The 22,725-nt window shown below is 45.7% G+C and overlaps 1 protein-coding gene across 4 annotated transcripts in view; it reads right to left on the bottom strand.

Moving 5' to 3' along the window:
- Window positions 1-22,725, bottom strand: part of RYR3 (ryanodine receptor 3) — a 508,658-nt gene that overhangs the window by 95,065 nt on the left and 390,868 nt on the right. For 2 of the 4 annotated variants that reach the window (XM_041743628.1, XM_041743630.1), the window contains exons 48-60: window positions 20,416-20,636; window positions 17,592-17,682; window positions 15,813-15,953; window positions 14,126-14,289; window positions 11,836-11,914; window positions 8,124-8,213; window positions 6,715-6,861; window positions 6,445-6,507; window positions 5,211-5,286; window positions 4,958-5,081; window positions 2,139-2,296; window positions 1,339-1,406; window positions 272-393 (exon numbers count right to left, since the gene is read on the bottom strand). In XM_041743628.1, the coding sequence (XP_041599562.1) occupies window positions 272-393; window positions 1,339-1,406; window positions 2,139-2,296; window positions 4,958-5,081; window positions 5,211-5,286; window positions 6,445-6,507; window positions 6,715-6,861; window positions 8,124-8,213; window positions 11,836-11,914; window positions 14,126-14,289; window positions 15,813-15,953; window positions 17,592-17,682; window positions 20,416-20,636 (1,544 nt within the window). The remainder of the gene's footprint in view (window positions 1-271; window positions 394-1,338; window positions 1,407-2,138; window positions 2,297-4,957; window positions 5,082-5,210; window positions 5,287-6,444; window positions 6,508-6,714; window positions 6,862-8,123; window positions 8,214-11,835; window positions 11,915-14,125; window positions 14,290-15,812; window positions 15,954-17,591; window positions 17,683-20,415; window positions 20,637-22,725) is intronic. The other 2 variants (XM_041743629.1, XM_041743631.1) reach the window with 1 other exon arrangement.

Genomic DNA, 22,725 nt, shown 5'->3' with positions numbered 1-22,725 from the left:
TATTTCAGGATAAAAGTTGATCCAAGTATACAAGTTTTTTTCCGAGCCCTAGTGATCCCTCCAAACAGTGCGCTTCTCTTGGTTGCCAAAATAATACACAGATGAGTATGAATATAATTACTTTCAAAGGCAAGATGACAGCCAAGACCTCTGTGTGACCAGCCATCAGGCCACAGTTCATTTCTCCGGAAGACTCACCATCCCGTTTCCAGGATCCTGGGGTTTTATATAAAGCACATTGCCACCCTGACCTTCTCTTGTGTTGACTCACCTGGCCACCATTTCTTTCTCCTTATGAGAGGCATAGCCGCTGCTGCTAAGGGGCTTCAGAGGGGATGACAGGAAGTAGAGGCGGTGATTGGTGAAGTACTGGTCAACGAGTGGGAGGAGAACCTGGAAATCCACCATAAATTAACTTCTAGGAAGCTAACCAAAGCCCCTCCTTTGATTCTTTTGAAAAAGTTCATTTTCAGGGAGCAAAACGTCCCTGAATATAGGTCCTGAGATTTTTAGGAAGTTCTACCTGGTGAATTGCAAGTTTCCAACACATTTTCCTCTTGTACATCTCAAACCAGAGGCCTTGGGGATATGGAACTGGAGAGGCTCCTGATGGAGAGGCCCGAGAAGTATGTGTATGGCTGAGTCAGCATCCTCAGGAGAGTCGGTGGTACACCTGTATTCAGGCACGGCCTTTTGGGCACTGCCCCTAGCAGGAACACCTGGGCCTGGCCTAGCACTACCAGATTTGAGCATTCTGTCCTGCTTCTCAGGCACAATTACCCCAAGGCCTCACGTGCATTCAGTCCTGTGAGCAGGGTTCTATGGCAGAGCCCGCTCAGGTACTCAGGTTCCTTCCTTCCTTCTTTCTCTTAGCAGTAGAAACCTGTACTTTTAGCTGGGCAGGGAGTTGCCCAGCAAGAGAACACATTACCCAGACTGCCTGGCAGTGAGGTACAGCCAAATGATGGAGTTTTAGCCACTGGGATAGAATTTTAAGAGAGAAGAGGCTTGTCCTCCTTTCCTCTTCTCCCCTTTCCCATTGGTGTGGTACAGGTGAGCCCATCTGGACTGCACCGACACGCATCACGCTTCAGGAGATGGTGAAGTGCCAGGAGAACAAGTACCTGAGTCCCTGGGGGATGGTGTGGAGCAAACGGCCTGCCTGCCTCCTCAGTCCACCTACCCGCCTCTGGACTGCCTCAAAACAGAGAGACACATGCCCACCTCATCGAAGCCACTGGAGCTTTGGATATCTTCGTGAGATGAGCTTAACCTGGACCCTACACTGTACAGATTCTAAGAAGAAAATAACTTGGTTAAATGCAGGGAATCACTTACTTTGGCAAAGAATTTGATCTCCTGGTCATGGGGAGACTTTTCAGTTTTCCCACTGCTGACAATGGCTTCTACCGAGATAAAAGTAACACAGAGTTGGCCACAGTTAAAGGAAACAAAAACAAAAACAGTCCCAGCATTTTATTTTATTTTTTATTTATTTATGATAGTCAGAGAGAGAGAGAGAGAGAGACAGAGACACAGGCAGAGGGAGAAGCAGGCTCCATGCACCGGGAGCCCGACGTGGGATTCGATCCCGGGTCTCCAGGATCGCGCCCTGGGCCAAAGGCAGGTGCCAAACCGCTGCGCCACCCAGGGATCCCCATCCCAGCATTTTAGAAACAGAGTGACTCTCCCAAGGGCCATGGAAAGGCCATTTGATTTTATAGAGTATCTTCTATTTTTACAAAGGACTTCATGACTGTGCTAGTTAGTTGTCTTTCCTGTCAATTCTCTCAGCTATTTCACTGTCCTTTCCTCCATTTTACTGATGAGAAAGCAGCTTCAGAGAGGTTGAGTCATATGCCCACAGACACAAAGCAAAACAATGGAAAAGTTAACATAGGATGAGTTGGATGAAAAATGAACCCTGAAACCAAGGATGAAACAGATTTTTTTTTAAAGAGGGGGACAAAATCACAGCCACCACTTCCCCCCCAGAAACCATACGACATCTAAATGAATCACTAACAGCGAGAGTAGGAAAGCATCATCCCCTGATAGAGGAATACCACATTCTTTCTGAGAATACGGAATGTTAAGGGAAGCACACATCTGGGGGGATATGTCACAGTGATACTTACCCAAATGGGCAATAAACTCTTGGGCGGAATCAACATATTTCAGGATCTTCTTCAAAAATTTATAGGCAAACCTCTTTTCCATGGAGGAGGCATCCAGCTCCATATCCTTCATACCTCTAGGTTGGAAATGGGTAAATCCCAGGAAGAAACAGAGGTGACTATGTGACGTTGGAGCATCAGCAATTCTGTGTTGATTTTACTTTCCAAATGTTAATGGTTATTCGGGTTTAGTGACCTGGTTTGCCATCTGACTGATACCCCTCACACGTGGAACCTGCCTTTGTGAGCACATAACACCTGTGCTAGAATAATGTCTGAAAGGATTTCTCAAAATACCTTTTTTAAAGATTTTTATTTATTTATGATAGTCACACAGAGAGAGAGAGAGAGAGTGAGAGAGAGAGAGGCAGAGGGAGAAGCAGAGGGAGAAGCAGAGGGAGAAGCAGGCTCCATGCACCGGGAGCCCGATGTGGGATTCGATCCCGGGTCTCCAAGACCGCGCCCTGGGCCAAAGGCAGGCACCAAACCGCTGCGCCACCCAGGGATCCCTCAAAATCTTTTTATCTCAAACAATTCATTCAAACAATTTCGAGCTGGAGATAAATCAGAGAGGCAAACAAAATCTCTGCGTCTATGGAACACATACACTAGCTGTAAATAGACACAGATAATACATAAAACAAAGCATAAATTATGTGGAATGCTAGCAGCTACTTAGCTTTGTGAAAAAAAAGAAAAAATCAAAGCAGTATAAAAGGCCTAAGAGTGCCTAAAGGAGGGGGGGCAAGCAATCCGTGCTGGTTTCGCTGGGAGGGAACATTGGAGTAAAGGCCTGAAGGAGGTGAGGAGGTGAGCCACATGGACCTCTGGGGAAAGGATTTTTCAGGCACATGGAGTGGCGGTGCAAAGGTCCTGAGGCAGGAGCATGCATGCTGAGTTGAAGGGATATGGCAGATGCTGGCGTGGTAGGGATGGAAGTGAATGGGCAGTCAGAAAAGCACGAGGGCCCCATGGGCCATCCTTGGAATTTTGCTTTTGCTCTGAGATGGGAAGCTCTTGGAAGTTCTGAACAGGGAGATGACTTACATTATAAAATAATTACTTTAGGTCTCAAACTGACCATGGTGAGGGGGTGGGGGGTAGGTTGAAGCAGGGAAGCCAGCTCAGAGGCTGGCTCAGGAGTGATGGTGATGGCATGGAATGGGTAAGAGCGGCCAGATTCTGAGTATCTTTAAAAGGTAGAGCCACCAGGACTTCCTGAAGGACTGTCAGATGTGGGTTGGGGGAAAAAGAGGATCAAGGATTCTGGCTCCAGCACCAGGGAGATGGGGGTGGAGGGTAGAGAGGTGGGAGGCCTGGGCAGTGGGCACAAGGTGTCCTTGCTGATGGGGCTCTCACCCCCCGCCCCCATCTGCATGCCCAAGTGCCCTCCACTGGGCCTGGCACACGGCAAACGTGTCACAGGATATGTTTGCTGAACTCAACGATCTTTTCCCTGTCTCCCCTTATTTCTTTGATTTCCTTTTTAGTCATGGTAAAGAAGAATTTTCATTTCTGGGAGCAAGTTACTTATCAGCAAATCACAGTACACGTTCCTCTGGGTGCCAAGGACAGGATTAAAGCGACGGAGGGAATATTTCTCAAATGCTTCCCCAGAGGCGGTCTCCTGCTGTCTGACCTTTCCTGCTCGACAATATGGCAAATAAGCTTGTGATTTTTTCATATGAGCTACAATAGAAATATTTGTATAGGTTTTTATTATTTATTTATTTATTTATTTACAATAGAAATATTTGTATAGGTTTTTATTATTTATTTATTTATTTATTTATTTTTGCCAATTCAATGGCAAAATTCTGTAGGAAACTAAAAGAAGAAACAGCAGCTGGCTCAGCAAACATTTCTTTTAGGAGGAACGGCTATATCAGAATAAGAACACTGCTTGTTTTTCACTCTTCGAGCATGAACCACAGAGCACACCCCACCACCCACCATACGGTGCCAGTGAGAAAACAGGCTCTACGTGTAAGACGTAAGCAGCTAAGACAATACAACAACACTCATTTAGATAATTCTGACCAACAAGTTTGAGATAAAAAAAAAAAAGTCTCAGGAAATCTTGACGTATTGCATCTCCTCGGTGGAATTGTGCCTTCAAAAAAATCAGTTCTTTCTTCAAAAACTATTCATGTCAGTTACGTGTACTATTGCTACTGTGTGCTTGGATTACACATCCTATAAAACAACAATTAAAGTGAGAAGAGGAGCTCAGTTGCATGTGTTACAGAGGCCTGAGCTCGCGTTTCCAAATACGAAGCTTCTCAATCAGGTACGAGGTATGTAAAAGACAGGAGAGGAAGCTGGGGAAACATCTAGAAGAATCCTGCACCCCATGGTTCTGCATGTGCTGTAAAGAAGCCCGAGCCCCCAAGCTTTGAGGCCGCTCTATGGATATGGTCTACAACTGCACTCACTAAAACAACATATGAAGACAATGTCTTGGGGCTTACAGCCCAAGATTTGTGAATGAATGCGTGGTTATATGTTTCAATTTAAAACGAAATATTTAAGGTGTGTGTGTGTATAATCTGCCATGACTCTTTACTATCACTGGTTTTTAAAAACTGATATTGACTGGTCCTGTTTGGGTCGAAAAAGACAGTGTCATGCTCCCAAGTAAAAGTCTTCTTATTTCAAAATCCTAGCCACTATCCTCCCACTCCTCCATTTTGCAGGCAGGTCGATACACACCTGGAGAGGGAGAGGTCCCGCCCATAAACCCTCCCCTGTCCTCTAACATCGCAGGGAAGAGGACTTACCTAGAAACCAAGATGCCGTTCACTTGGAGGAATTTAAACAGGTCCTGTGCCTTCTCCCGGTCCCTGAACTTCTCCTTGGCTGTCAAGGTGTCATATGGCACCAACAGAGGGTGACTGCCGCCACCTGGAGTCAGCAGAGGGACAGAGGACAGCACATCTGGCCTTTCCTTGGCACCCCTGGAAAACATACCTGCCCCCTCCCTCCACGCCCCCAGCTCTCCTTCTGCAGGGGGAGTACATGAACCTGGCTCACCTTTGCTCTCCAGTTCCAGCTTCTTCTTCTTGGCCCAGATGTTGTGATAGTTTTCAGCCACGACTTCCACCATCCCCTGGGTCCCACCAAGGAGACAACAGTCAGACAACAAGCAAAGAAGAGTGGTTCCCCTCTGCTGGGCTGTTTCAGGCAGCCTCGGGAACCAGGCACCATCCGATGCGAAGGGCACATCGTTGAGCATCTCCCGTCATTAATTAGTCTGTGCTTATGCACCTTGTTAGTTTTATAGTGTCCCATGCACACAGAAAACAATTTCCAATTCTGTCCTTCCCTTGTAACATATGATCCTGGTAGTTTGAGGCATTTATGATAAACACGCATTTCCATTTGAGACCACGTTCTGGTGGCACTTAGTTTGTCAAAGGAGTTCAGTATTTTATCCCTGGCCTGAGACAGGGGGATGGAAGTGGGAGTCCAGCAAAGATCTAGGAGCCCCAAAGGCCTCTAGCTTAGTAAACTAAAGAATAATCACACTTTGGAGAAAATGACTGCAAATAAGATTCCTCACTTAGAGTTAATCTTTTATAAGGGCATAAAGCAGCGACCTGGAATGAAAGGTGGGTGTTGGAAAGAAACCTTCTCTAAGGTCCAAAGGGTTGGTCTGATGGACAGAGGAGTAACTGGCCATGGATGAGCATGGGAGGGGCTTGGGGGTGGGGGTTGGTGGTGGTAGGAAGTAGCCTCTAGCTTCACACTTCATCCTCTGGGTTCTGTGCCCCTAAATTCTGCACCATCATGGGGCACCCGAGTGAACCCACGGTGGGCCCCACAAGCATCCTTATGTGCTGGCGGGCACCACATGCCTGGGATAAGGGAAGTACCCCTCCCTACCCAGAGACCTTGCCTCAGGTTTCCTCCTAGCCCTTATTAGTTTTCTCCTAGTTGTTAATTCTGTGTGTTGACAGAGTCATTTGCTGTTTTCTCCTCCTTTTATTGAGGCGTCACCTGTTATGACGTCCCCGGAACATGTGGAAAGCCCGGCCTTCCTAAAAAACTGGTTTATTCTTCTGAGACTTGCCCTGGGGCTCCTGCCTAGTGTGACTTCCTTCAATTCTGATCTTTCAGTGGTGATATGTTTTAGGCATTCTTCTCCCCATTCCTCAACCCCTTTAAAAAACAAAACAAAACAAAACCTCTTTGGAGGGTAATAGGCCCCTGCACTTAGGGGAGTTAAGGAAGCAAGATATGCTGTTGTGGAAATAGCAACACTTACCTGGAGCTCTCTGGAAAGCACCACGTTGGAGAGATCCAGGGGGGCAGGGCTGTAGCTGTTGCCCTAGGAAAGCAAGACAGAGTCAGTGGGTTTGCCACTACCTTCCTTGCTTTTATGGGTGTCCTGACCTTGGGGGCCAGAGGTGTACCCTTGACAGATCCTCAGGGTTCACCGTTGGTGGTCCTCACCCCTGACGCCCCAGAGAGAGCTTTCCTAGGTTCTCTGGGGACTCTGACCGGCCCAGTATTGTCCTCAGGCATGTGGTCATACCTGGCTAGCCTGGGACACACTCCGAAGTTTCTCATTTTCCCGCTGTTGAGCCAGGGCCTCTCCCTCTTTGGTCCTCTCCACAGACCAGCCCACAGCCAGCATGGTTTTCAGAGACTCTCTGGCAGGCCAGCGGTAAATCTCCTTCTCCTAGAAGAAAATCCGAGCAGAAGACATGTGCAGAGCATGCCCCCTACTCCAACTGTCCTGACTCCCTGTGGAGTTGGCCCTCACAGAGCACAGGGGTGCAGCTGACTCCAGCTTCCTCTCACAAGGTCAAGATGCCCTCTGCATCATCTCACCTGAAACAGGTCAGTCTTTTTGATGTTTTCAAGTACAAGACCCCACGGTCTCCTGCCTTTGGAGGGAATGTACCAGACATTATCCAGTTTGTGGATAAAGAGGAGAAAGAATAGGAGAATGACCCCTCACGTTCTATTAGCTAAGATGGGACTTGTATAAATGATTGGCACAAAATTCTCCCCTCAGCTTTGAAAGTACAACTTCTTAGATTTAGAATTCTCTTGAGCTACGCACAACTTTACAGATGGGCAACATACATCCAGTGATATGCATGCTGTCCTTTACATACGACACAAAGCCACAGCTTAAAAGAACTCTTATTGATTCCAAAATAGGAATTTGGAGTTAAGCTGAACCAAATTTCATAATAATAATAATAATAATAATGATAATAATAACAACAACTCCAAAAGACCTGTCCGTATTTCCCTAGGCACCCTCCTCTCTATCTATTCCCTTTGTTGAGACTGGAGGCCATTTCTATCTGAATTTTCTTTTTTTTTTTTTTTTTTTTTTTAATTTTTTTTTTATTTATGATAGTCACAGAGAGAGAGAGAGGCAGAGACACAGGCGGAGGGAGAAGCAGGCTCCATGCACCGGGAGCCTGATGTGGGATTCGATCCCGGGTCTCCAGGATCGCGCCCTGGGCCAAAGGCAGGCGCCAAACCACTGCGCCACCCAGGGATCCCTCTATCTGAATTTTCTCTAGGAATTCAATGTTCCCCCAACCCCAGGTTCCCCCTGTCAACAGTCCAGCAAAACCCCTTCCTGGTCCTGTTGCAAGTGAACTATGAATGTATTTTGGCTCAGCATCCAAATGCTGAACATTGCTTTTCCATCCAGTGGGTTCTCAGAGCCAAGAGCAGAACATGAAGCTAGGCTCTTGGAAACTGGTCCTGGGGCTCTTGCAGGACCCTGGGCTCCTGCAGAGTTTACTTAACTCTTAAGTAACTCTTAAGTAACTCTTAACTCTCTTTACTTAAACTCCTGAAGAGTTTACTTAAACCTGAGGATGAGCTGAGCCCTGAGCTCCCATGACCATCTGATATAATTCCTAAGGAAGGAAAATCAGCATGGCCACTCAGTGTTACCAGAGGTAAGTTTCTTACCTTTTCTGTTAATGTCTTAAAAGGCCTTATGAGTGGATGGGTCTTCACGTTTTCATCCAGGGAAATTCCATACTTCCATCCATTCTGACTCTGTGGAAATGTTCTCAGTTCAAATATCCTTGGCATCCAAAGAGCCCCACTCTATGACCCAAATCCCAGCTTCTGTTGTCACTGAACAAGTGGAATAATGAGATGTGGCAGAGCTTGAAAACTACCCCCTACAAAATGTCTAATTGATCCTTTCAGGCCATCAAGCTCTTTGCCCTCTGAATTTTGAACTCTGCTCCCTTATTTCTTCTTGTTCCAGCTGCTGTCCTCGCTGCTTACTCGCTTGTGTTTCAGACGGAAGGAGGTTTCAAAAGACCTGAGAACAATGCTTCTCAGGCCAGTGTGTCATGTCCACAGGCAGGGACAGAAGTTAAGGCCGAAGGCACATGAGGACTGGTCTTGCTTCCCACTGCCTGGAGTGGGCTGACTTGATTTGCACTGTGTGCCCACCAACCCTAGAGCAGAATTGTAGCAGTGCACAACTCCTACAGTCATGGAAGCTAAAGAATTTCAAAATTCATTCACCAAACATCGATTGAATGCCTACTACAGTAGGCATCTCTCTGTCCCAGGCACTGTAGATACAGAAGTAGGTATGAGCCTGATTGCCATAACCTCACAGCCCAAAGACTCCGGGCTGATCTTTCTCAATCTCTGCCTCTGCCCACTTGTTAATGTGTCTGTTTCTCAAGCTTCTGTACCTTTTTAGGGCACATCCTCCCTGGTATATGTAACCCAGGCCCACAGTCCATAGGTAGACTGAACTCAAGTCCATATTCCAGCCCAGATCTCTTTCCTAATTTCCAAATTTATTTAGGCTCTATTTGGGTGTCCACAGGTATGTCCTCACATGCCTGAAGCAGAGCCTGGCATTTTACTCCTCTAAGGGGTCCCTCTTCCTGGGTTCCCTGCATTTCAGCCAGCAGTATTGGCTCATGCTCACTTTCCATGCCAGATGTGTGGGAGTCTTCCTCGACAGCCCCTTCTCTGCACCCTCTCACCTGTGTTCAGCTCCCCAGACCTGCTCATTTGTCTACCTCTCCCTAGCTTTCCTGCCAGGGTTTTAGTTCAGGCCACCATTGGCTCTCACCTAGATTACTGCAAATGCTCCCATGGGGTCTCCCTGCATCGAGTCATACCATCTCTCCATGGACTCCATTTTCTAGGCCACTGTCAGGTGATATTTATAAAATCGACCAGATCAGGGTACTCTACAGCTTTGAGATTTTCTGACTCCCAGCTGTCATCATGGTAAAACCCAAACTCTTTGTGGCCTCTAAAGCTAGAGTGGGATCTTGCTGGCCTTTCTAGACTCATTTCTCACCCTTCTCCCTCTGCTCCACTCTGTGATCCCACCATATTGAACTATGGTTCTCCAGAGCCACCAGACTCTCTCTTTACTTCTCTGCTCACATCTGCTGCTCCCACAGACCTGGACCTGAACAACTATCCATCCCTTATCACATAGTATAGATGGTACCAACTCAAGCAAGCATTCCTGGACCCGTACTATTGATTCAAGGACTTATCTCATGGGTTACGTACTCTAACCCACTGCAGCATTGAACAGCCTGTATAATGGCAGGCTTATTTTGTTCACCCCACAAGACTGTGAACTTTTTGTGGGCAGGGGAAAATATGTTTTCCTTTGTTAGATAATCAATGCCCACTAGGCAATGGTGAGCAAGCATGTTTTCTTACAAATGTGAAGCTTAAAGTTTAGTGGAGGAGAGAGAGATTAACCAAATACCACAGGAGGAAAGGTATAGTTAACTAGTATCATCATGTAATTATTATAAATATATAAAACTGCTATAAAATACTAAGAAGGAAAAGAGCAAGATGCTAAGAAGGCCTGTGTCTGAGACATCTGGGAAAGAGGTGTCCTAGGAATTCACACTGGGATGGATATTTAAAGGATGAATTATTGGAGACTGGTGTTTGCATGTGTGTAGATGCAGATGGGGACCTGACTCAGAGTAAGAAAGGTTTCAGGCTCATGTAGAGTGTGTGTGTGTATGTGTGTGAGTGACAGAGACAAAGAGAAAGAGAGAGACAGAGAGACAGAGACACTAAAAGAAGGGGTTATGGCTGGAGGGCAGAGGCAGAGGGAGAGATGAGGTTGGAGACAGCAGCAGAGGCCAGAGGAGGTAGTATCTGCTGTCGGGCCATGTTTAGGATTTTGGCCTTTGTATTAAAAATGGTTAGAAGCTATGAAAGCGTTGTAACAAGGAGAAGGGCTGGTCTGGCAAACAGCGGTAGAATGTGACTCATTCTGCTTACTGAAACCAGCACTTGCCAGCAGCGTAAAGAACAGAACAGACAAAATGCACTTGGGCAGACCAGTCAGGATGTTATCACCATCATCCGGGTGAGGGATGACTGCAGCTGGGACTGAAACCATGACATAGACAGAGAGACCTACACCAATTCAAGATGGACTAAGGAGGTAAAATCCATAGGGCTTAGTGAGAGACTGGATCTTGCTCCATTCATGGATGTGTCCCCTTCCCCTAAGTCAGAGGCTGGCCAAATGGCCTTCGTGCATATTGTTTCTTCTAGAGCAAGGGTCAGCAAACTAGAGCCCTTTAATGAGTCCATCCAACCGTGCTTTATAAATACGGTTTTATCAGAACACTGGCACACTCTTACATTTATGTGTCACCTCTGGCTACTTTTGTGTTGCAACAGCAGAGACAAGTGGTTGCAATAGAGACTGCCTAGCCCACAAGGCCAAAAGTGTTTACTATCTGGCCCTTTATAGAAAAAGTCTGCCAACCCTTGCTCTAGGTATGAGCCCACTCTACAGTTGTGAGGATTGTGGTTATCAGCAGTCCCAAAGAGACATTGATCAAAAAATAAAAGCAGATCCCAGATCAATACAGAGGCTGAGCCAGTGGTCAAGGTGTCCCCTCTCCAGGGCCTGTTGCTTGGAGGTGGTTTTCTGAGGCTTTGCAGGGTGGGGGTGGGGGGTGGGGTTCACTGCTACATGGCATAGGCTGCAGCTGAGCAATGGGCCCCATCCTTAACCAGCTGCCCACAGGAATCCTGGATGTCTCTGGCACATTCCTCCTACTTTGCCTGCCAGCATTAAAGGGCTGACAGAGCAATTAAACTCATTAAGCAGTCTGACCTCATGTGGTGAGGAATTTTAAACACCAGATGGACAGGCTTATTAATAAGGGAGTGTCTGGAAGTTCTGCTGCCTGCCATAGGAAGACGTGTACCCTCGCTGGGATAAAATTCGGTTTGCTGGCAAAATGCAAGGGCAAGGCTTTTAGTTTTATTTCCCCCTTTCCAAGGCTACATTCAAAGAAAGAATTAAATGAAAGCCTCCTGCCCCGCATTATCTCTTTACGTCAAAACCACGCAAGCATGTGCTTCGTGCAAACTCCCGAAAATGCAATGTTTAGAAAGGAGTTAACACTCCCAGAATCAATCATCTTCTTGAGAAATACAAAAAGCAGCACCAACCATTGCTGCCGCCTATCTCTCTGACCTCCACCAACCCTGGGAAATTGCTGCTCAGAAATAATGAATGCTCTTGGCACAGCTGGTCTGTCACTTAGACGAATCAGGCAGATTTCTAGGATTGGACCCTTTAATGCTGTTGGGTTGGTTTTTTTCCCCCCCTGACAATTGTCAGTTGGATGATAATCCCTACCTTGTCACAGGCCCATTTATCATGTGAATGCTCAGCATACTTGGTGACGATGTATTCCCATTTTTCAGGCAACGAGAAACTGTGAAATGAGAAAAAAAGAAACATTACAACCTCCCCGAGTGCTTGAGCTGGATGTCCTGAGAGATGGCCAGAACTAGCAATCAGCAGTCAGGAGTCAGATGCCTGACAGTGACCTTCCTGCACAGAGGTGCGGCGTGTCCATGCTGGCTCACAGACACATGCCCTGTCCAATCAGAGAATGTCACTGCAAGAGCCTCTGCTGCACAGGTGACTCCTCTCCAGCTGCTCCAGGTGCCCCTGGCTCCTGGGCCAGACCTGTTTGGGTGACACAGTGAGAATTCCTTTATGCAAGGACACTGCCTGTCCCCTTACCGCTCCAATCTGCAAATGCTGGAAATGGGCAGAGAGAGGACCACACGTTACCAAAGAGTGGTGGTCATTTACCTTTCTGGATGCAGGGACTCCTGCTTAAATAACAGATGTGGTTAGGAGGGCAGACACTGTTTCTGTTAGCCTGGCAGCCTCTGTCCCCTCAGGTGGCCAAAGCGCTTCCATTTTACTTTGAGGAACAAGTTTCACATGCCATAGTCTTATGGGAACAAGCACCAAGAATGGGCATCTGACCGGGCCAATCACACTCACTCTCCGTGGGATTGGAGTCTTGGGGTGTTTGGGACTAAGGTAGTGAACAGACTCATCCCATGCGGATACTACCCGAGGGCTACTCATTTGGTCACTCGGCCTTGTGACCTTCCTGAGGACTGGGTTGTCAGCTTCACACTAGGTTTTGATAATAAGCCTGTATCCTTGCAAGAAGGTACTTTGCTGCTCATAGCTCTCGTAACTCATATTACGCGAGGAACCAGACTGATGCCAGAGGTATAAGTAAAGAAATCAGGATTCTCAAAACAGCATGGAGCCGTACCCATCAGCAGCAAGCAATGGCTAGTATATAGTGTCTCAGAGCGCTGATGAAGGCAACTTCTGTCGACCTTCAGCACATTTACATTTTCACAGGGTGAGGTTCTCCAAAGTCCATACCTGCCTTCTCTCGGGCCCTGGCTTGGTGGTTTACCATGCCCCTTACCTCTTCTTTACAGTTGGTTCCATTCTGTTTCCTGTTATCCACTAAGCTCAAGGCTCCATCTAATGGAGCGTGTACTTAATTTCCCCAAAGATAAATTTTATACATTATCAAAGCTGACAGCCCCTAGGAATGGCTCAAGCTATGCGTCTCCTATGAGAACTACTGCCACAAAACTCAAGTCCGAGGGCTCCTACATGAGGCCTTGCTTGCACTGCTCAGTCTACAGCATTTTATTTTATTTATTTATTTTTTAAAGATTTTATTTATTTATTCATAGAGACACACACACACACACACAGAGGCAGAGACACAGGCAGAGGGAGAAGCAGGCTCCATGCAGACAGCCTGAAGTGGGATCGATCCAGGGTCTCCAGGGCCATGCCCTGGGCTGTAGGCGGTGCTAAGCCGCTGCACCACTGGGGCTGCCCAGTCTACAGCATTTTAGAGTTCTTCATGTAAAATGTACCTAGAGATGAAGGCTATATGACCCACAACACATCATCATAACTAGGTAAGAACCACCACAAGACAAAATTGAGCCTATGTTGCTCAATATTTTATCTGGAGCCTAATCATCACCAGGGTGGAATGTTGGAGAACCAGGAAGAGGAAGTAACAGACACTATTATAAAGATATTCCAAAATTCCAGCAAAATTCCAGCATGGCAAAGAGTGGGTCCAGTCTTTCAGAGAAGGACCCCATACCGTTGTGTCATCACACCCTGTGGTCTTACTGGAGTTCAGCTGAGTGTTATTTATAGAGTTGTTCTGATGTATGATGCTATTAGAACTATAGAGGTCTAATTCACAAAGAATGAAGATTTTGTCAAAAAACTCATTAATAAATTAATTGCATCATTTATCAGGGCAGTTCTTGCAATGCCTCAGGCAACATTTACTTGTGGAGAGCATTTATCTCTTGTAATAAATAAACCAACTCCCCCCCCCCCAAAAAAAGCACAGAATTTAATAATACAGTATATAATCAGATATAGATGAACTAAACTTTCAGAAGTTGAGGACAAAATGCAGCCTGGCGTGACTTGTAGTGTCAAGGGAAACAATCAGCAGTGTTGGAAGGAGGAAAGGAAGGCAAGTGTACATTTCTTGCCACCTTCTGAAAGAGAAACACTGGCCACTGGGCAAAACACAGGACCAGCTTAGAGATGATTCTGGACTCACTTTGTGGTGTTGATGGGTTTGGGGTCAAAGTTGCCATCTGCATCCACTGAGATCTGTTTCTCCAACATGGCCGAGATTCTGGTATCTAAGTAATCCGGTGGCAGGGCCCCGGCGATAGCACTGAGACAAGGAAGGGCCATTCGGAAAAGGTCTGGGTCATACTTCTGTGAGGAAAGACAAAGGCCATGTTAGTACAGAGGTCAGAACCAGGGCTACCCATGCAGAAACATTCACCTGATTAGGCAGAAAAAATCACATGCTTGCATTTGTCCAAGTTAACCCAAATGTGGAACATGAAAATCCTTATACTTTCTGGTGGAAATTGAGTGATCCTTAGAGGATGAAATGACAACCTGTAAAGCCCTCAAGTCACCATTTGCTCTGAGTTGAAAAATCTCTCTCTCTCTCTCTCTTTTTTTTAAGATTTTATTTATTTATTCATGAGAAACAGAGAGAGAGAGAGAGGCAGAGACACAGGCAGAGGGAGAAGCAGGCTCCATGCAGGGAGCCTGACATGGGACTCGATGCCGGGTCCCCAGGATCACACCCCAGGCTGAAGGTAGTGCTAAACGATGGAGCCACCCAGGCTACCCCTCAACTGAAAAACTTTAAATCAAAGTTTAGATCATCCTCTTCCAAACAGTTCATTGCAAGACTTTCTTGTTTTTGTTTTTATTGAAGTTCAATTTGCCAACATATAGTGTAACACCCAGTGCTCATCCCATCACATTGCAAGACTATCTGAGGGTTACAGTGGTCTCTAAACTTGCCCGCCATAGATGGTGATAGAAACTGACTCACCATGTCAGTGGGTCGGGCAGGAGCGGCCCTGCCAGCCCCCTCACTAGCTGGTCTGGTCTTACCATCAGCAGACGGCTCAATATCATAACCGTTCTTTCTTGAATGGGGCCCAGAAGAGATTTCAGTTAAATAACATGGGGTTAGGAACAGCTTTTGATCTACTCACACCAGAACAAAGGAGCACTTGAATCAAGATGATTTAAGTGCAGGCGAACACCAACTGGAGCTCTACACAGGCTTCAGACTTCAGTAAGACCAGATCTATTAATTTCCTACCTTTAAAGTTGACGACCTCAGAAATCTAAATAAACTGTGTTAAGGGGAGTGGAGGCAAGTGTAGAGATTTGAACTGTACTTGAGTCAGCCTGGATAGAGGCTTGTGGTTCAGAGGCCTTCAGCTTTTACCAACCTCCTCCTCGAGTGAGTGGCTGCAAAGAACCTTCCTCAGGATGGCAAGTGGTCTTCCGAAGACCCCCCATCTCAACGTCAGAGCAGCAGTTGGGAGTTTCTCCTCTACATCTCAACTTGGTAAAGGCTGGCTAACAGGGGCCACACAGGGTCAGGAGGAAAGGACTGGGGGTACAGGTAAGTCATCGAGACCGAAATTCAGAAATATTTTTATGATTTACTAAGTTTTTTCCCCATGTGTTAGCTTTGTGAATCTGGCAGGTTATCCAGCTGTTGAGGCTTTTCCTCACCTGTGAAATGACAGCATCGTTCTTATTTTAGAGCCTTGGGGCTATGGTTGGTGTAATATGCTTGTGAAGTAACTGGCACTCCCCTAGCATGTGGCAAAGGCTAATAGCTGTTATTATTCATAGGCATTGATTATTCATTCACTGGTTATTAAGGTCTTCCCTCTTTGTTCAGGAGGTACTGTCATTACCTTATGGGAGAGAGAGTCAAAAATCCCCCAGAAGAGCTTCTCGGTCAGGTGCAGTTCTTCTTCCACAGCTAGACCATAGCTCCCCCATCCTGAAGGCAGGCAGTAGTACTTCCAGCACTGTTCATAGTGATTCATCAGAAGCTGGGAGGTTGGAGCCAGATTGCACCAGTGAGTGGGGTAGAGAAGATCCACAGGCATCCGCAACACGTAGGGGAGAGCAAAACAGCAGACAGCCCACATGAGAGTGAAACCAGCAGCTAGAACAGCTGGGTGACCTACGGAGAGGCCCCTGGGCACCACTGGGAATGGCCTGCTTGCCTGCCTAGAAAGTTTTAGCCCGAGCTGAATCCGCCTGGTTAATTCCAGGGCCTTGTAGTGTGCTCCCAGCAGTCGGGAAATGGAGAAGGACTGCTTCTATCTCAACTGAGAAAATACTACCCTCTGACAGTCCTTGCTGTGCGACATTCTGGGCACTCGGAGGTGGGAAGAACTCCTTCTGAGCTATTTGTTTATGAATCTAGAAGATGCTGAGTGATGCTGATGTGGGAGTGATGGGGGGCATGTTGTGGGTCTGAAGGTTTTCTCTACAGTGATTACTGCTCATGGCCTTCCCTGCTTTTCTCTCCAGCCTTCTTCCTGGTAGCCCAGCCACATTACAACCGTTTGGCATGCGGCCAGTAGAGGGCAGACGTACCACGCCCACGTTCCCATCCCAGCCGCTGGGATCCGCTCTGAGAAAAATCCTAAGAGCCTAAGACCTAAAAGTGAGTTTACTGAGTACTATTGATGCTTTTTCCTCAGGACCCAGAATCCAGCTGACCGTACAGGCCTGCTGAAGAAGCATGCCAAGCTGAACTGTGAAAGTCATGGTTTTCAGCTAGAATACTTATTGGGATTAAGATTAGAGAGAACAAACCCTTGGAGGGAAGTGGAGTCTCTGACAACATGCAAGCTGTTTTCTCCAGGGCATGGAGATGGAGGACTGAACTAAAGGATTCTGGGAATTCTATTTATTCCAGTAAAGTGCATCTTGGGATCCTTCTTAGACTATTTCTGAAAAGAAGGAAAAGTTCTGTTACATCGCCACACAGAATTTTCAGGTGTGGCTGGCCATTTCCGACACAACGAATATGCAAATACGACAGGTACCTTATAGGTAAAAGATAAAAATCATTGTTCCTGGGTGGGGTGGGGGAGCAGTTGACTGTGTGCCCTCCCACCCAGGCCCAGATGCTCCCTTTGCTAGTGATAAAATTTTTGTAATTTATGAGAAAATCATGAAGGAGACTGCAAATAGCTCTGTGGCTGTACTTTCCATTGATAAAGGACAATAGAGACAAGAGCAAAAAAACAAAACAGAGAGTCTGTGATGAGAGAAAAAGAAGGCACAAAACAGTACAGAATAGTAAAAGGACAATTTAGGTTCTGTATTTGAATGAATAATCAAAGGCCTTCACAGTTTTTGGAGATTGAAAACATTCTGAAAACCCAATTAAGGCATGAAAGTGCAAAATTCAAGTCCCCCTCATTAACTTCTGCTAAATAACATGTAGTCAGTGGGAAGCAATTAAAGAAAATTGGAGGAGTTAATGATCTACTCTCTGCAACCTAGACTCAAGAAGGGGTTTGATATGGTGGGTTGTATCCTGTTAGCCCTCAGCTTACAAAAGTAAAGCCCATTTAATGTGTATTTTATTCCCCCAGTTGTGAAGACCTCACATTTTGCCAGGCAAGTTTCTGTGCTGGGGACAGTATTTCTGTAACAGCAAGGAGGTTCACCTTAAGAGGCATTTTGCAGTATTCGTTGAGCTGCGGCACATCAAAAACCAGACGTCGCAAGAGTTGCTGTAACATGGAAGGCCTCAAGTGACTGCAGTGTGAAATAAAAACACAGAGAGTTAAACAGTAAGAAAGAAAATACTGAAGGAAGAAAGAATGAAGAAAGAAACACTCATCCATAACCATATACTGGAGCTAAGCCACCAAACACTTAGCTCCTAAAATAAGATCTTGGGTAATCACAGTGAGTATGGGGGCCCCTGGGTGCCTCAGTTAGTTGAGTGTCTGCCTTCGGCTCGGTCATGATCCCAGGGTCCTGGGATCAAGCCCTGTGTCAGGCTCTCTGCTCAGTGGGGAGCCTGCTTCTCCCTCTGCCTGACATACCCCTGCTTGTGCTTGGTCAAATAAATGAGTAAAATCTTTAAAAAAAAAAAAGTGAGTACAGTTGACTCTTGAACAACAGGGGAGTTAGGGGTGCTGATCCCTCTCCTACCCAGTCAAAATCCATGTATAACTTTTAGGGTCACCTAGGTGGCTCAGTTGGCTAAGCGTCCGACTCTTGATTCTGGCTCAGGTCATAATCTCAGGGTTGTGAGATCAAGCCCCCTTTCGGACTCCGAACTCAGTGGGAATTTGCTTGAGATTCCCTCTCTTCCTATGCCCTTCCCTCCACACTCTTGCTCTCAAATAAACAAAACTTAAAAAAAAAATGCACATGACTCTTGACTCCTTTCAAGACTTTACTAATAGCCCACTATTGACTGGAAGCCTTACCAATAACATAAACAACTGATTAACATATATTTTGTGTTACTATATACTGTGTTCTTACAATAAAAGCTCAAGAAAATGTTAACAAAAATCATAAAGAAAATACATTTATAGTACTGTAATTATTGAAAAAAATTCATGTACAAGTGGACCCGCACATTTCAAACCTGTGTTATTCAAGGGTCGACTGTATAAGTTAAAATATAGAAAGAGAGGAATGTGTGGCTAACGAATTGAGACACCTAAGGTAAAGCCTCATTACCAAATGACAAGGTGTTATAGGGCCTATGCACACTCAAAATACAGTCAATGATTAGGTGCAAAGAATATAATAGAAAGAAGGGACAGTTGATTTTACAACTGTCTCTAAGGGTTAACTGTCCCTTGAACTTTGCAAATGATGAGGCTGGAGTTGACCAGTACATAGGTGGAATCTGAGGCCACCTACTGGTGTAATTGGAAGGGAATTTAAGGCCTTCTGAAAATTCTAAAATCCTCACTACTGAAATAATTTCTTTAGGTTAAGGTTCTCTCCTCAAAAAAACTCCTTTAACTGGCAAATGCAGTAACTAATTGGAGAACAATTTATCAAATTATCAAAGAGGCCATAGCCTTGGTAGTTGATGCAAGTAAATTCTGAGAGAGAGAAAGGAGAGATAAGCAACATTGATTGTTTTTAGTTGTGCATTGCCAGGCCTTTTAAAACACCCAGTGGCACCTCCAAATTCTCTGCCCAGAAGACTACCTGTACATATACACGTAGTTTAGCAAAACCCCCCAAATCCATCCACACATGGGTAAGGGGCCGTGGAGGCCAGGTTAATGGCTCTGATATTAAATGCTGGAATGCTAGGAAAGAAAGCCTTGGAGGTGCCTACGAGGAGGACAGATGTGAATGGAGATGGACAACAGAACTCATCTGACAACTTTTCCAAGAGCCAGTCTTGTGATAAAAAGCCTTGGGGTAAAAAGTGAAGCGTATAGCAAGTAAATGGCCTTGTCTCTCAATCTTGTAATTATAACATAAAATCAATTATTAATTATAATTATTGCTTGCTTTTTTTTTCCAGGTAGCCCTAGCCCTCCAATACATAGCCCTCTCTCATGTGATTGGGAGACAACTCATTCAACAAGAATCAGGACCACATCCAGCTGGCTGCTACAGGGGATGCCTGCTGGTCCTATCTCCAGGACATTCTAGGGCAGTGGTGCTCAACTTTGGCTGCATTAAAGAGGCACCTGCAGAGCTTCAAGTGAGAGGCCTGGGTCTCCTCACTAAAGGTTTGATTTTGGGCGCTTGAGGGATGGCCTGGACACTGGGGTATTTATTTTGTAGCTCCTTATGGGATTCTGATGGAAAACACTCTTTGGACAGCAGATCAGGGTCTGGACCATGCTGCTGAGATATGCTATGGGAAGAGCCCTTCTTCCTTTGACCCTGTCAGACTTAACGTAGTTTCCTAAGGGATGTTTCTTAGGATGACATCCAAGTTTCTTGGGATGACTTTGTCCTGGGTTGCTCTGATACCTCTCCACAGTGGTGAGAACTACTGCCCTTAACTCCCCACTGGGACTGGAGATTCCTTCTTACCTTTGTCCCAGGTCTTTGAGGCTTAGGGGTGGGCTGCTTTGATTCATACTCTCAGAGCTGGCCTCTGTGTAAAGATCCACTTATTTAGTAGAGGAAGAACTTGCTTCTGGCTCTATCTTGGGAATCAAAACATTAGTTCTTAATCTGAACACTGACTACTTGCCTGAAAGACAGTCTCATCTTTTGTTCCAGGAACCCTCAGGGCAAGAGCCTGAGCTGTGTGTCCCCCATTTCTCCATAAGTGAGAGATGAACTCAAGGAGGAGGTGATCAGAAAGCTTGTGGCAATGGGAGGAGGGGGACCCAGCATATCCTAAGAGGAGATGACTGAGAAAGGGCTGCTGTATGGCTAAGGCCTGGAAGCTTCCTCAGACCGGATTTACCAGTTTTTCAATCACACAATTAAATGCAGCTGACAGGGAAGCATACATGGAGGTGAAAAACACAGGTGGGGAGTACTCACTTGCAAATAGCAAGCAAACATTCTTCTATGGTGTCCCTCTGAGCTTTGGTGAGGGACCGTCCCTTGGAAAGCCTATATATTGTCTGTAGTGTAGAATCGATCAAAGAAGTGTAGTGTTCTGTTCCGGCAAAGAGCGGGGCGCATCTTGTGAGGAGCGGGAGCACAGCAGAACACAAATACCTATTGAGTGCAAGCGCAGCCTCCGTGGTGCTTAGGGAAACCTATGAAAGGGGGTCGAAACACCAGTTAACCCCCCTGGGAAAGACAGAGCAGAGCTTACCCTGGGTACGGAGCTCCCATCTAGCAGGTGGGAAAGCTCACACACGACAGGGTTTCAAGGCAACTGAGTGAACACTTTCTACCTTGTCAGTGGACCTACTTCTCTTGTGCATTTTAAATGAGAAAATAAAAAGTCTGGTTAAAAGAAAAAAAAAAAAACAGAAAGAAAGCAAAGGCGGGCTGGCCCCAACTCCTTCCAAATGATGCAGAGCCATCTGTTTGCCTCAAAGAGGGATCCTAAAACCTACTGAAACCAGCTGATGACCCATCCAACCCCACATTCTTCATGTTTGCAAAGCCCAGCTGCCAAAGCCACTGTATTATTATTCTGTTTGAGCTCTCTTTTCTCACCTTGGGGAGACTCACAAGTTGTCCTCCTGTGGTTTTGAGATTAGGAAGTGCTTATTGGCTAAGCAAGCCATCCAACCACAGGTTTTGTGATAGGTTTACAGATGGAAAGTGGAGTTCTGACCCCATCACTTAATTTATGAGCAATGTGAACCATTCATGGTCTGATAGATAGCATGAGGGTGGAAGTCACTAAAGGGAAACTAACTTTGCATGGGAAAACGGTACGTGATAGAAACTTAGGACCTGCTCTAAAACTCTGCCGTAATTGCCACTCACAGTGTTCTTTCTCATTCATTTAGCCAGGCGAGATATAAGCAAGGCCCCTTCAGTGACACATAAAGTATTCTTAGCTACCATCTTGGAAAAGCGAAGAACTTCAAAAGAAACCTTGAGATCCACAAAGATAAAATCTCATTACACCGTATGATTATCACAGCTGTTAGATCTGTAACACATTTTCTGTAACATACGATGTGATAAACTGTCTTGAACCGTACACATTTCTGAATTATCAACAGTTTGTCTTCGAGAAGATTCAGCAATCAAACAAAGAGCAAATCTTTCACATTTATCATTTTGACAAAGTTGTTACAATGCGGGAAGGACAGAGCTTTCATTCCAGTGGTTTAAAAGTTTTCAAAAGAGCATGCATGAAAATGCATAGACTGAGGAATGAATGTTTAACTTCTTTTGCTGCAGATGGTGCTTAGGGAAGCATGTAATTTGAACACCAAATGGTAGAATAGCATTTGCTGTTTATTTGATCTATCTATATATAAAAAAGCTCTGATCAGGAACCTTGTGAGTGTCCCACAAGTTAAAAATAATTACGATTTTTTAAATCAAGGAATTTACAGAAAAATTCAAAGCAAAAGTAGCTGTGGAAACATTATTTTCATTATCCAAAAGGACCATATGTTCCTAACACTTTCATGGATAAGCCATTTCTTATCACCATGCCACAGATAGGAACAGGGCTCCCATTCAGATTGGGGGTTGCACTGTTTCCCATTGCTGGGTGATCCCATACATTTTGTGAGTAACTCATTCAAATAGAACTCATCCTGGTTAAGGGTGCTGGCTAGCTGACCACCTGTCCCTGAGCTCAGACTTCTATCTCTGTTGGACACTAGGTGGAGCCTTTGAGAGACTTTGAGATTGATCAAGAAGACCTGCTTCACCTGGCTGAAAGCAGCCCTACACTGGCAAGACGTCTTTAGACTTAGTCTAATCGAATTGTTCTTTTCTCCTTGAACCCAGGACTCCTGGTGCACTGTTCCTAACTTGGGACATCATGTACCTAAACTTTATAACTCCTGAGGCCTCCTGTCTTGATGTCTATTGATGCCGTATTACTCTACTTCACCCTTGACTTTTGAACTTGGGTTTGCCATTGGTCTCTGGTCTTGACCTTGTCATGCCCAATACACCAAATTGCTTGACTTGACACTATCTTTCCTGATAGCCAGTGCAAGAACCTTTAAGGAAGGAGAGTGGGGAGAGTATTTCCAGCCTATAAGGCTTCCAGCTAGCCTTTTCATAAGCAATAAGCCCTGGTTCTCAACTGAGGAAGATTTTGTCCCCTAGGGGACATTTGATGATATCTAGAATTGGTTTCATAGGTGATTCTACTGGTATCTGATGGGTAGAGGCCAAGGATGGTGCTAAATATCTTAAATG

This window comes from Vulpes lagopus, chromosome 2 (genome assembly GCF_018345385.1).
Source record: "Vulpes lagopus strain Blue_001 chromosome 2, ASM1834538v1, whole genome shotgun sequence".
NCBI classification, from domain to species: domain Eukaryota; kingdom Metazoa; phylum Chordata; class Mammalia; order Carnivora; family Canidae; genus Vulpes; species Vulpes lagopus.
The sequence above is the reverse complement of the archived record's forward strand: the minus strand, read 5'-3'. Positions and strand labels throughout refer to the sequence as shown.